This window comes from Nycticebus coucang, chromosome 22, assembly GCF_027406575.1.
Source record: "Nycticebus coucang isolate mNycCou1 chromosome 22, mNycCou1.pri, whole genome shotgun sequence".
Taxonomy (NCBI): domain Eukaryota; kingdom Metazoa; phylum Chordata; class Mammalia; order Primates; family Lorisidae; genus Nycticebus; species Nycticebus coucang.
Genome location: NC_069801.1, coordinates 2,235,375 through 2,250,109, shown reverse-complemented (window position 1 = coordinate 2,250,109; position 14,735 = coordinate 2,235,375). Strand labels below are relative to the sequence as shown.

The 14,735-nt window shown below is 48.0% G+C and overlaps 1 protein-coding gene across 6 annotated transcripts in view; it reads left to right on the top strand.

Annotated features, from left to right (window-relative positions):
- The first annotated feature begins 3 nt into the window (after window positions 1-3).
- The window catches only part of CEP104 (centrosomal protein 104), a 50,732-nt gene continuing 36,000 nt past the window's right edge, over window positions 4-14,735 (top strand). For 2 of the 6 annotated variants that reach the window (XM_053575445.1, XM_053575444.1), the window contains exons 1-6: window positions 5-297; window positions 3,678-3,798; window positions 9,417-9,590; window positions 9,899-10,037; window positions 11,288-11,350; window positions 11,652-11,728. In XM_053575445.1, the coding sequence (XP_053431420.1) occupies window positions 3,686-3,798; window positions 9,417-9,590; window positions 9,899-10,037; window positions 11,288-11,350; window positions 11,652-11,728 (566 nt within the window). In that variant the 5' untranslated portion in view covers window positions 5-297; window positions 3,678-3,685. Of the gene's footprint in view, window positions 298-3,646; window positions 3,799-9,416; window positions 9,591-9,898; window positions 10,038-11,287; window positions 11,351-11,651; window positions 11,729-14,735 lie in introns of all 6 variants that reach the window. The other 4 variants (XM_053575446.1, XM_053575441.1, XM_053575443.1 and 1 more) reach the window with 4 other exon arrangements.

Sequence of the window (14,735 nt, the reverse complement as noted above, 5' to 3'; positions counted from 1 at the left end):
GCTGAAGCCCGGGCGATGGGCGGAGACGGCCGGGGCTGCTCCTCGGCTGCCACCGCCGCAGCGGCTTGGGGGCGCAGGGCGGCCTGGGGCGGCGGAGCAGGCGCCACCTGAGTTCCTCCGGAGGGAACCGAGGCAGCCGGGGAGGTCAGCGGAGGGCCTCTGCCTGCCCACGCCCGAGCCGAGAGCTCCCGGCCGGCCTCCCCGTGGCCGCGGCGGCGCTGCACCCGCCCTGGCCGCCGTCGGGTCGCCGCGGGGGCTCCGGCAGTCCCAGTCCGGGGATCGTCCGGTTCTGAGCAGGTAGGTCTCTTCACGGCTTCGCGGAGCACCGACGGGGGAGCCTGGGCCGGACGGAGGAGGGTGCCCCGGCGCCCGCAGGGCTGGGGCCCCGCTCTGGAAACACGTCCCCGGGATCGAAGCCTGAGCGCGTCTTACGAGCCCGGGCGCGCGCGTTTTAGGCTTCGGGCTCGCTGCCGGGAAGCGGATGGTGGTGTTGAGGGCCCGCCCTGCCCACGGGCGGCGCTGGTCCCCGCCAGCAGCCTCCCCGAGACCCGCCTCTGCGGTTTTACCTCCCAGTCGGTCTCTTGGGCTTGGCGTCTGACGTTATTTTCCTGCCCCACTTTTCCTATTCGGGACCGGTTCAAAACGTGTCCTGCGGAACAAAAGACTGAAGAACGTTACCCTGGCCCCGTACGGGTTAAAGGTTGATGCTTTTCTTTTTCTTCTTTAGTTTCGGGGTTCTCTGAACCCCTTTCCAGCCTTAAGGCTGCTTGGCCGTAAATCATTATTTAATTGCAGAACACTAAAGTTTCCTTAACAAGAAAACTGGAATTAAATTCTGTTTCCTAGAGCTGTCACGGAATGTTTGGAAGTTACTGGAATGAGTTTCAATTTAGTTTTTAGTTAATTACCATTTAGCAGGCCAGGGCCAGGAAGAGTGTACTGGGGTTGGGGGTGTAATTGCTGTTTGGGTAGAAATTCAGTCTGGCCCTGCAGGGGATGGCTGTGGGCAGCTTGGGACCCACATGCCTGTGCTGGGGGGCGATCCGCTGACAACGGGGCAGGCAGCAGAGCTTTGGTTCTTCCCAAACGGTTTATGGTAATTTTTATAGGGCCTAAAAGTAGCATCCTTCAGTGAGTCCCCAAGTGTCTCGTGTAACCCGTGAGGGTTTACACAAAGAAGACCCTAGCATAAAAGGTGGAAGATCTCTGGGAGGGGGTGGACTGAAAAAGGAATCCTTTCAAATATCAGAGGGAGGTAGTGACATTGCCTCTACACTGACCATGTATTTCCCCTCCCTGGCTCTTAAATGCCAGTCTTTTGTTTTGGATTTATTGAGACAACATGGGGTGGTTGAAACTCCCTCTTATTTGAGTTTAATGTCCCATATTTAAGATTTAAGGGAATAGCAAAGTATATTGGTTAAAATCAGAGACTGAAACCCAGCTGCCTGAGACAAAGGCAATTTTCAAGGTAGGATGAAGAGTCGCACATGTTCTTAAAGATGACAAATGATCAAGGGGATTTAGAGCAGAGGGGTGTTAACTTAGATTTGTGGACTTCAGAATGCAAGACAGAAAGTGAGAGTTAGAAAAGCAAATTGGGTCAGGGCAGAGTTGACACTTTAATCCCTAGAGAGAGCCCCTCAAGGGACTTCACTTGGGTCATGGATAGAGGTGACCAGAGCCATGCCTGAGGCATGTCTGTGACAGGAGCATAGGATGAGTCTGCGGGACAGTGCTCCAGGGAGAGCACCAGGAGTCTGCCATAGCACTCTAGAAAGGACAATGGGATCGAGAAGAAGGATAGAACTGCCAAGACCTGGCATCTTGTTGCCTGGGGGCAGGAGGGTTAGGGAGGTGTCATGGTCAAGGGAAAAGTAATTTAGGGCTCAAAGCCCTGGTGACCCAGAGGTAGTGGGTCTCAGAACATTGGAGGAGCAGCAGGCTGTGTGTTTCTGGCCTGGAGAGCCAGGAATGCAGGCGGGGCTGTGGGCCAGGCAGCGGACCATCTAATGAGCTCGATGTCCATCCCATTGCTGTCCTGTGGGTGCCGTCCTGCAGGGAGCTCTGTGTAAGAAATGACCAGAGCGCCGGTAGCAGGTTATTCTAATTGCAATGCTTTCGCTCATTGGCACGTGCCAGCCAACACTAACTTACTGGTGAACCTCTTCGAGTTTCCTCTTTAAGTCTCAATGATATGCATCAAGCGTGTCAAAGTAAGCAAAGTTTCAAGAGGGAATGTTTTTGTGTTACCTCCTATTGAGAATTTCAATTAACAGTATATCTTATCCCAGAGAACTTTCTGAAGGACTCTTCTTTATCCTCTGTTTTAGTGAGCAGTTCTCTTTTTTGCAGATGATTTAGCCCTAACTCATGTTGGCTAACTTAGGAGGAATTTGATGGGCTTAGTAACGGAACAGTACCTGAGTGCGTGAGCAGACTAAGCTTTAAAAATAGTTTGAGGTCAGAAGATGGCTCTGCCTTGGTTGGCGCTGCTTTCCGGGGTTAGGGGCATGTGCTGTGTGACCTCCCACCTGCCCTGTGGCCACCAGCAGCCCTATGGGAAGAAAGCTGCTGTTTCCCAGCAGGCCCAGCAAATTCCTGAGTGTAAGAGTCACTTTGTTCCCTCCCTGAACCTGCTAAATCCATGGACGCCAAGCCTAGAAAATGTGCCTGACACAGGCATGACTGAGAGGGACAGGGTGGATGAGTGGATGCCTCACCAGCGAGGGTGGGGAGGGCAGGGTCTCTGATGGAAAACTGAGATGCTGTGTGCAGATGAGGAGAGGATGGGTAGCACCACATTCGTCCTTCCGATAATGGGATTGAACGGTGAGAAAAGTCAGGTTCACTAAAAAATCCTGACATTAAAAACCAGTATTTAAATATATCCTATATGTACATCGCTCAACCCACCTCCTCATGAACATTTTTGTCCTTAATTTATCCATAGTCCCTGCTCTTCTTTCTGGTCATGTATTTTCCTTTAGTAATCATTATTATGTTGGTGGTTACACTGGTTGGACTACTTTCCTAACTAATGCAGCCACATTTGTATTTATATGCTAGCAAAAAACTTTTTTGCCATAACAAAGTATCACAAATGAGATGGCTTAAAACAACATCTAGTATTCTGGAGGCCAGCAGAGCTGCGCTCTCCCTGAAGGTTCTAGGGGCACATCCCTCCCGCCTCTTCCCAGCTTCTGGTGGTTTCTAGCAGTCCCGGCTTACAGAGGCATCACTCCAATCTCTGCCTTGGTCATCACCTGGCGTTCCCCTGCTGTGTGTCTGCATCTCTTCTCCCCATCTTATACCAACACTAGTCACCGTGGCTCACCCTGAGGCCCTCAGTTTAACAACTGCAGAGACCCTGTTTTCGAATAAGACCACGTTCACAGGTACCACAGGCATAACTTCAGCGTATGTTTGGAGAGGACATAATTCAGTCCACAACGCTGGTCAAACTTTTTGGGCAAATATTTGAGAAAAGTCATGATCTCTTAAGTAGAATTAGAAGTGTCTATAAAAAGTTTAACAAAAAAAAAACTAGACTCTTTCAAAGTGGAAAAAATATTCTGAATGCTTGAATTACTGTGTACTTTAACAAGCCATAAACTGAATGTTATGTTATTAAATCCCTCTGAAGAAATCTTCTCTGTTCTTATAAACAGCCCAAGTGTGCAGAATGCCCCACAAGATTGGATTTGTAGTTGTCAGCTCATCTGGACACGAAGATGGCTTCAGTGCCCGGGAACTCATGATTCACGCACCAACCGTCAGTGGATGGAGGTCACCCAGGTAAGGGCTGGGCAGCAGTATTGGGCCCCTGAAGGACATAGCCTCCTTCATTCTAAGCCTTGAATTTTACTGTAACTCAGACAGCGGGACCACAAGTGTGTCCAGTTGTGCTGCAGTGTCAGACATCTTCAGACATCTTGTTCTGTGATGTATATTTTCTTTCTATTTTAAAAGATGATTTATTGACCCCTTTTCCTTATATCATTTATCCACTCTTAAAATGTGCAAATATAGAAAAGAATAAGGAAGAAAAATGCCCCCCTCCCCCATAATCATTTCATCAGCCTCCCTGATCATAATGCTGGGTTGCTCATTCTAATCTGTTTTCTGTGTTGTATTTGTAATTTTTTTTTTAGTTTTATAGCCAGGCTTCTATAATGAAATATTTTGCACATAACTGCCTTTATTTATTTATTTATTTATTTATTTATTTATTTATTTATTTTTTGAGACAGGATCTAGCTATGCTATCCAGGCTAGAGTGCACTGGCCCCATCATAGTTCACTGCAGCCTCAGCTCAGTCCTGGCCTCTTTTGATCCTCCTGCCTCAGCCTCCCAAGTAGCTAGGATCAAAGGCATACACAACCCCACCCAATGAATTTTTTTTCCCAACTAATTTATTTTTATTTATTTATTTATTTTTTGAGACAGAATGTCACCTTGTCACCCTCGGTAGAGTACCTTGGCGTCACAGCTCACAGCAACCTCCAGCTCTTGGGCTTAGGCGATTCTCCTGCCTCAGCCTCCCAAGTAGCTGGGACCACAGGTGCCCACCACAACGCCCAGATATTTTCTTTTGTTGCAGTTTGGCCGGGGCTGGGTTTGAACCTGCCACCCTCGGTATATATGGGGCCGGCGCCCTGCTCACTGAGCCACAGGCACCGCCCATCCCAACTGATTTTTTAAACAGTTTTTGTAGAGACGAGGTCTTGCTCTGTTGTCCAGGCTGATCTTGAAATTCCTGGCCTCAGGTGATCCTCCTGCCTTGGCCTCCCGAGTGCTGAGATTATTGGCATGACCCACTTGCCTGGTCTTAACTGCTTTTATATGACACCAAGCCTTAACAAAAAAGTTTCTCTAAGATTTCTTTTTGATAAAGTTGTCCATCTTTATAAAAGTCTTAGTTATTCCAGTGTTTAGTTTTATTATTTTCCTGAAACATTTAAGTCTTTCTTGCCTCTCTTGTTACTTTTTCCTGAGACATCTTCATTCTTCACCAGAAGTAGTCACAGTTCCCTGCCGAGTGGCTGGAGTGGCTCCGCGCAGTTACTCAGCCTCTGCCCTCTGCCCTCAGTCATGTGACGCAGACTCACCCACCTCTGTCCCCACCTCCTTAGCAACAGTGTTCTTCAGGACTTGCTTTAAAGTCTGAGAGGAAGTTATAATTTATTCCTAACTCATGAATATGTGAATAGGGGTGACAGTTTAAATTCACTCATATAACTGTGTCTTGCTTATTCAGAAGATATGTTGCTGAAATTGAATGTAAATCACATTGAAAATTAAAACATATTTTCCTTTTGGAGTTTTTGAGGTCACCCAACAAACAAGACTCCCTTGCCCTGCCTTTCCCTGAAACGAGTTCTGAATGAACTGAGTGGCACCTAGGGAGAGCAGGGTGAAGTGGCGCCTTTCTCACAAGAGCGGATAACTGCAGGTGCGGGAGCCTCTGGCTGCCTTGTGGGCAGCATCAGGAAGGTCAAGCCCAAGTGACGCAGCAGCCGGCAGCCCCTCTCTCCTCATAGGCTTACTCCTCCAGCTTTGTCCTGCCTCTCCCCAGGCTGAAGGAGCAGTGGGACTTCCAGGCCCACCCACAGCATCCACTGCCCTGGGCAGAGGGCCCTGGTGCTGACTGGGTTTGTTCAGTGTGAGGTGTGGATTAAAGGTTTTCAACTGTGTAGACGAGGCACTCATCATGGTCACATTTAGAAAAGTAGCACTGATATGCTTCTCTGTGTCAAGAGGGTGTTTCTGTAAGGGCATAACCTGCACTGGCTTCAGTAATGTGCTTTCAGACACCACACCAAAGAAAAAGACCTGCGTGTCCTTGGTTACCATGCAGCCTCCCACTGGCTCGAGCTCAGGGTTCTCCTGACTTTCCTGAGGTCAAACACATGACAGGAAGACAAAGGAAATGCTATCCAACAGGACACCTAAAGACAGGACAGCAGGTGCACTCAGGGCGCTGACAGGAGGCACTTAGGAGGTGGTTACAGGGCTGGCAGGCTGTTCTGGTGCCACCTGTACAACCTTGGAATTCAAAGAGCTCAAACTGCAGAGCAAGACACTTTTCTAAGAGAACATAAAATTTGCACCAACAGTTGTAGCCTTTGGGCATCAGTTTTTTTGTTGCTGAATTATGTTTATTCAAAAAGAAATCCATCACTGGATTTATCATAAAAGAATAGATACACGCTAGTCTCTCTGTGCATTCTCTTTATTTGCAACTTGACTTATCTGGAAGCTGTTGATCAGCCACAGTTGCCCCTTTTTTGAAGGATTTTTAAAAGCACGGTCTTGTGTCACTTAATGACAGGGATGGGTTCTGAGACATCCATCATTAGGCGGGTTCATCACCGTGGAAACACCACCGAGTGTGTTCGCACAGACTCACACAGCATAAGCAACATCAGAGAGAAAAGACTTCTATGATCCAGAAAACAATAAAACTAAACAGATAATGAACACTTTTATATAGGGTATACTCATTTCAAAAGAAACTTAAAAGACACTTTTTCTGTTAAAGCCCAGCATTATATAAAAGCAATTAAATGCAAAATCTTTTATCATCGGCACCCAACCTCAAGGGTAGAAAAAAATCTGTCCATACAACCTTTGCACAGAAAACAAAAGAGAATGTGCCACTCAGCTTTTCATGCTTAGTCACCCAGACAGCAGAGCCTTGGCAGGCAGCAGGGTGGGGGTGCCAGATGGGATGTGTCTCTCCTGGTCCCGCACCAGCGCATCACGGAGCGCACTTAACCTGGCCACGCAGCGTAGCTTCCTACTCCCAGGCTGCAAACCCATGCTGTGTCACCGCACTGAATGCTGTAGGCCCCTTTCACACAGTGGTGGTTGTGTTTCTGAACATGCCTAAACCTAGAAAAGGTCTGGTGAAGATGCTGTATTGTAATCTCACAGGCACACTGTCAGTGTGCAACACGTGACCATACAACGTCAAAGCTTTGTCATTTGTCTTGGTTTTCTTTAGTTTTGGAGATTTTTGTGTTTTTTTCAATAATAGGTTACTAATTGTCTTTATGCTTAAAATAATCACACAAAAAAGTATATGTGCCAGGGCAGCACCTGTGGCTCAAAGGAGTCGGGCACCGGCCCCATGAGTTGGAGGTGGCAGGTTCAAACTCAGCCCCAGCCAAAAACTGCAAAAAAAAAAAAAAAAGTGTATGTGCCCTGCAGCTAGAAGCAGTAAATACCTCCTGCATCTGAAGCCACATTCTACTGATAGGGAAGACTGGAGAATATTCATTTCTGAAGCCACTTGGCTTCCTGGTGTTGGCCTCAGATGTGTCTCTCTTACAGCCTTTGCATTTGTGAAGACTTGATGTTAGGAATGACAAGCAAGTCCCTGGCCCCGTTCTCCCCACCCAGCCTCCACAGCCCATTTGGCGTCTGTGCCGTGTCCCGGATGGCGATTCCCACACTCTGACCCGTGTGGCCAGATGGTCCTTCCTTTACTGTCCCTTTACTGTCCCTTCCTGGGCCCTGTCCACTGACAGTCTCCCTGCGCTTGGTGCCTGCCACCTGCAATTCCAGGCTTTGGTTAAAGGGAGAGGAGGAGGGAGGGCCACTGGTGATCTGGCCTCATTGTCCTAGGGATGAGGATGGAAGGGGAGGGATTCTGTTTGTCCCTGGGGCTGTCATGCCTTTTAGGGTCTTTGCGGAAAAGTCTGGTGGTGTCCAGCAGATGCAGAGGAGTCAGGCTCTGGGCTGCACCCAGCTGGGGATCCTTGAGAAGCAGGATGTTTGAAGTCACAGGGCGGTTCTTGTAGGGGTGACTGGGCTCAGCGCTGGGACACATCCATGTTGGGGAGAAGGGAGGAGTGTGAGAGGTGAGAGGAAGGGGACCGAGCAGAGCACGCCCAGGCATGTGGGCGGGTCTGCGGGCTGAGCACCGTGGGCCCCATGGAGGAAGCACTGTCTGCACTTGGTGCCATTTGGTGCCATGGAAGTCCATGACGGCCTTCACAGTGGTAACTGGGGGCAGCATGGGGCCCAGCCCTCCAGAGCAGGGTGGGAGCAGGGGCACAAGGAAGTTGTGATAGTAACTGCACATAGCTTCTGTCTGCGGAACGGGGCCTGGAGAGGGCTGCAGGGTCACAGGGCGGTACTCTTAAACTGGGACTTTAGGGCCTTTGTGTATTGATGGGAGTGATCTGGTCAAGATAGCTAAGGGCTCCTCACAAGAGCCAGGTTCTCACGGAGGCTGGTGGGTGGACCCTGCTCGGACAAGCTTTGGACAGGCTTTGTCCAGTGCAGCCAGGTGAGTGGGGGAGGTGGGGACACCAGCAGGGGGCTGCTACACAAGGAGAACCCCCAGTGGAGGGGCGGCTGTGAGCACTCTGCAGGTGGGAGGGGTCTCTCTGGCAGCCCTCCTCCTTGGGAGCTTATCAGGTTCCATGTGCCTGGGGCTCTTCCCCAGCTTCTAGCCACCCTCCAACCCCCAGCTGAACATAGTGGCCTTTGCTGTCCTTGAAACATTTACGGAATTGCCTTGGTCATGACCATTATTTCAGTGCAAGGTCTTTGCTGATGTCTGTGGGTTTTTGATTCTTATTTAGTTTGTTAATGTGTCAAGTCCCTTCTAAGTGGAATTGGAAGGTCCAGTATGGGCCATGGCCTAGGCTTCTCCCCCTAGACCCGCAGTCCTCAACCTTTTGGGCACCAGGAACTAGTTTCACGGAAGACAATTTTTCCATGAACCAGGAGTTAGGTGGGGTTGGTGTCAGAATGATCTAAGCGCACTATATGGACTGTGCACTTTATCACTATTACATTGTAACAGATAGAGAAACAACTATACAATTTACCCTGATGCAGAATCAGTGGGAGCCCTGAGCTTGTTTTCCTGCAACTAGACGGTCCCTGACGGGAGACAGTGACAGATGAAGGTTTGCTTGTCTGCCACTCACCTTCTGCTGTGCGGCCCAGGAGTTGGGGACCTCAGCCGTAGACCACTGAGCGCGAGTTTTGGCGCTCTTTAGAGTTGAGAGGCACGTGCTCTTGCGTGTTTGGGTGCTTGTGGAAAATCCTTTGGCTCTGTCGTGCCCACTGTACGACAGCATCTTAAGATTGATTTGCTTATCTCCTGATAAACTTCAGGTGTCGTTTCAAACCACTGATGAGATGCCAAAAGTAGGGTTCACGTAGGGTTGCAGGCAGGTCAAGTGAAATCGTTGTTCCAAGCTCCAGCTCTGACTGTGGAGGGCTTGGGAGAGTGGGAACGGTGTTCCGTCATCTTTGTACCTTCAGGCCTCACAGACCGTCCAGGTCGCAGCAGGTGCATGGCTAATGTTTCTTACCTAGAAGAATGAGATGCTGGCATGCAGAAGCCCTCTGCAGTGATAGATCCAAAAAAAAAAAATGTATTTGCTTTCAGATTTTGCCAGTTTCCACAAGAAATTGTTCTTCAAATGGTGGAGAGATGTCGGATAAGAAAACTTCAGTTACTTGCTCACCAGTATATGATTTCAAGTAAAATTGAGTTCTACATCAGTGAAAGCTTGCCTGAATATTTTATACCCTATCAAGCAGAGCGGTTTCGAAGACTTGGGTAAGAATGAAAGTTAAAATCTATAATGTCAACATGTAAACTGACTAATTCTACCTCAGAGCTCTTAACAGTTAATACTTGTCCCTTACTCGTGGTCCCATGTGACGTACTTCTGTTGGTTCATGAAACGTGACCCTCGTGCTGAACATGCGTCATGAGCATCATTTCTGTGACTTCTGCTGCTCAGACTTTGGCCTCTGGGTGTGTCCCTAGGTTTTCTATTCTAGACCTAGCTTTTGTTTAAACCTGCTGATCTCGGGAGCAGCAGGGGCAGCATCATAGTCTTCTGCTGTGTTTTTTTCTTTCAGCTATGTCTCTCTCTCTGATAATGAGAAGACGGGGTGCAAAGCCCGGGAACTAAAATCCGTTTACGTAGATGCAGTAGGGCAATTTCTTAAGCTCATTTTTCACCAAAACCATATCAACAAATACAACATCTACAACCAGGTAAGAGGAATGCAGCTTCACCTGCGATGTTCCCACCCTTTGTAGGATCACACACATGGTTGTGGATCTTGCCTTAGATGAGTTTTCAAGATTTCTTGTAAGAGAGGATCTTTTCTGGGAAAACATTGAGCTCTCTGAACTGTGCTGACACGGCAGCCTCTGGGCACAGGCCCCTCTTGCCCACTAGGAACAGGCCCAGTCGGTGCCATTGAGAGATGCAGCCAGCGTCACCAGACAACAGACTTAAAAGACTCAGAATAGAAAAGCGTTCATTAGAATTTTTATATCAGTTGCAGATGATGGAGATAACATTTGGATATGTTGTGTTAAACCACCTGTTTCTTTTTAATGTGCCTACTTAGAAAACTTAAATGATACATGTGGCTTGAATGCTGTTTGTGTTGGACTGTGTTGATCAAGAAAACTCTAAGCCTTCAGGACACAACCCCAGGTGAAACTGGAAACACATTTAATGTGCATGTGATCCCAAATCTCTCCAGCTCCAACATGCTCATTCCTAATGTCTTCTTTCCTCCCTTTTCCCCCCACATGATCGATATAGTAGAAATCAACCGTGTTCAACGCAGTCTTGTTCATTAGCAAATATTTACGACATCCTCTGCCCCATCGGAGAGCAATGCAAACATTCCGGCAAACCAGGCTGGTAGAGCAGGCGCAGGAGCCAGAGGGTGGCTCCAGGCGCAGCCGTCCTGCCCAGTGCAGGGTGGCATCACTCGCTAGTAAACTGGAAGGCCGACTTTCACTCTTCCCTTGCTTACCACCACTACGTCTCAACCAGCGATGACCTGGGGACCTGGTTAGACCACAGTGGTTCCCAGGGAGAGGGGAGGGAGGGTCAAGTGACGGCCTCTCTCAGGGGAGGACCGCCCACTTGGATGAACTGACCCATGATAACTTAGCTTTTCATTTCCCTGTCTGGTTTACCAAGGTCATTTAGATAGGACCTCCACACTTGAGTAGATGGTTTGTCACTAGACTAAGTTAAAACTTGGGGAGTTTTTAGCTTTATTCTTTTAACATCCAAATGGTTAAAATAGCCGCTTCGTTCAGCAGTAGACTATTTACTTACATATATAAAAAACTAAAAGCAATTTTATACAGTCGGATAACATTTTATAATTGATATTTAATTTGGTACATATCATCCCATTCAGTAACAGATAGGTCAGAGTTTGTTAAGTCATTCCAACATTTTATACTTAGTTTCTGTTGATTTGACTCTTTCTTAGGTTGCTTTGGTTGCAATAAATATCATTGGAGACCCTGCAGATTTCAGTGATGAAAGCAATATTGTAAGTTTGGGAAGTTTAATTCCTAAGGAAGAAAATTTATTAACAGGGGAGGGGATCATTTGTTTTCACTACGAAAAGTATGATTTTTAAAATCATTATAAATTAACCAGTAAATACTATTAGATGATTTTTAGCACCCATATGAACTTTTCTTTTACTCAGCATAATTAGCTGTCCCTCCAGAAGACTAGAATCCTTGGGTGTTCTAGTCAGAGACAGACAGCTTTCTGTCACATGTTCTCATAGTCAAGATCTGTTGTTCCTTTCTTGCTCTGAGATACTGAGCACTTTGCTCCCACAGATCTCTAGAGAGAAGCTGGTTGACCTTTATCTCGGGCACAACACGGAGGACCCAGCCCTGGAAGGCACTTCTGCTGGGTAAGAGCCTGCTCCGTGGCAGGGAATGTCTGCAGAACCGTGGAAATGTTCCTGGATTTGAGAGCCTCTAGATTTGGTTTGAATTGTCTTACATTTGCACACAGACTAAGGTCATTGCCCTTCAGAGACTTTTCATTTCTTGTGTTCAGGTATTATTAGAAGGTTTCTAAAATGCATTTGGAAAAAAGACCTATCAGCCATCCTTTGATATTTTATTGGCATAGGCAAATTCATAGGTAAAAGTCGAAGGTACTAATTGACCCAAATTAATAGTTACCAGAGACTTCATCTCATGATTACTTTAAAAATACATTCTTTAGGGAAGTGAGAAATGCGTATGCTAATTTTTAAAAACACAGTTTTTACCAGTGCCTCTCTACCATTAAACATTCTTCACAGGTGGCGCCTGTGGCTCAGTCGGTAGGGCGCTGGCCCCATATACCGAGGGTGGTGGGTTCAAACCCGGCCCCGGCCAAACTGCAACCAAAAAATAGCCGGGCCTTGTGGCAGGCACCTGTAGTCCCAGCTACTCGGGAGGCTGAGGCAAGAGAATCGCTTAAGCCCAGGAGTTGGAGGTTGCTGTGAGCTGTGTGAGGCCACGGCACTCTACCAAGGGCCATAAAGTGAGACTCTGTCTCTAAAAAAAAAAAAAAAAAAAAAAACATTCTTCACTTTGGGGGTGCCCGTAGCTCAGTGGTTAAGGCACCAGCCACATGCTTCGGTGCTGGTGGGTTCAAACATGGCCCAGGCCCGCTAAACAAAACAAACAAAAAAATTCTTCACTTTAACTTTTACTTTTTTCTTTTATTACCTTTTTTTCCCAACAGTATAAGGAGCCTTGGTGGGTCCACAATTGGGGAACTAAAGAGCCCAACGCACTGTCCTGGGTCACCCCTCTGTCCCTGAGTACCTCTTTGGGATAGTAGCTCCCTCGACACTCTCACCGCAATGCTTGCTGTGGTGACAGCATGGGCACCCCTTTCCAGAGGCACCTCGTCTAAGGAGACCGGGGATACACCACAATCTTTGGTTCATCTTCTCTGACAGTAGCTTCCCAATAAAGAAAAGATTGAACATTTTTAAATATCTTCATAGAAGTTTTGAATTTGGCGTAATTTCACTTTCCCTGCATATAGTTAGACTGCCAGCAGGACGTCTGCTCCACACCTGAGCCCGGCTCCTCTGTCTGCACAAGGTGTGGAGCAGAGTCTCTGTGTGGCTGTGCGGGGGCACCTGCTGTCGCCAAGTGTGCATGCTGGGGCAGCACCGTCCTCCTGCACAGCCACCTCCTGTCCCTGCACACTGTCAGCCTGAGAGAGGCTGCGTGGTAGGGGAGATACAGACCCCGGCTGCCTCGGGTGCTGTGTGCATGGAGTCTTAGGATGTGCTGGATATTTACAGAAGGTAATGACCGTTGCGTACCCACCCTGCCTAAGCTTCTCAGCCTCTGCCTCATAGGAAAATAGCAATTCCTTACTTAAGTTTCAAAATGGGGACTCAAAACCCTTCAGGAGCAAAGAGCACTGAGGAGTGTAGGGCTGTGTCCCCCACTGCTTGTCACTGACCACATGTGGTTTCTGTCCTTGCTGAAATTCATGCCAGTAAAGTAGGAACAACCAGATTAATTGATCATTTTAGACTGTGAATATCTCCAGTAAAATTCCTTCTTTTGTTTTGATTTACGTGTTAGGTCAGCTGTTAGTACGAGCTGCTGCGCAGAGTGGGTCATTAGTACCCAGTGTGCCGCGCAGAGTGGGTCCACAGTGCCCGGTGTGCCGCACAGAGTGGGTCGACGGGACCCGGTGTGCCGCGCAGAGTGGGTCGACGATGCCCGGTGTGCCGCGCAGAGTGGGTCCACAGTGCCTGGTGTGCCGCGCAGAGTGGGTCGACGGTGCCCGGTGTGCTGCACAGAGTGGGTCCACGGTGCCCAGTGTGCTGCGCAGAGTGGGTCCACAGTGCCCGGTGTGCCGCACAGAGTGGGTCGACGGGACCCAGTGTGCCGCGCAGAGTGGGTCGACGGTGCCTGGTGTGCCGCGCAGAGTGGGTCAACGGTGCCCGGTGTGCCGCACAGAGTGGGTCCACGGTGCCCAGTGTGCTGCGCAGGGTGGGTCCACGGTGCCCGGTGTGCCGCGCAGCTCCAGGCTCTGGGCTGGGATAGCGTGGACATTGTTTTTTCTTTGTAGGATTTTTATAATCAAAAGAAGTCTGTGTATTCATCTCTAGGACACCAAAGCCAAACTAGTTAACGTGATCTTGCAGAAACACTAAAATGTGTCACTGTTCAGTCATCCCTGAGACTAACTGATGCAGTTCAGAGATGTCACAGCTGTCCTAGTCATCAGCCTGCCTGGAGCCCCAGCTGTGAGCGAATGCTGTTCACAGGGTGGGGAACATTAAACTGACATATTCCCATGTCCCATTTGAATTTATTTTGAAATTTTATTTCAATTTTTTTTTGAGATAGTCTCACTTTGTTGCCCAGGCTAGAGTGCCATGGCATCATTATACCTCATAGTAGACTCAGACTCCTAGGTTTGAGTAGTTTTTCTGCCTCAACCTCCCAATTACCTGGGACTTACAGGCACCTGGCTAATTTTTCTATTTTTAGTACAGAGGGGGTCTTACTTGTGCTCAGGCTGAGCTCAAACAGTCCACCTACCTCGGCCTCCCAGAGTGCTGGGATTACAGGTGTGAGTCACCTCACCCAGCCTCCATTTGAATTTATTGGTAGTATTATACAAACCAACTAAATCTATGTGATAAAGAATATTTTTATTATAATTTACCTATCTATAAGATATCCAGGTCACAGCAAACATTCTGGCTTATTTCATGTAGTTGCTACAGCAGATTGAAATTCTTTGAAATTTCTCTTCTATTAAAATTTTTGTTGAGTGGTTTAGACACATTATTACTCTAAATTCTAGGCTCAGAAGGAAGCTAATGGTTGCCTTACCATAAAACTTGAATAATAGAGGTAATATTTAGAGGACTTATTCAGATAACT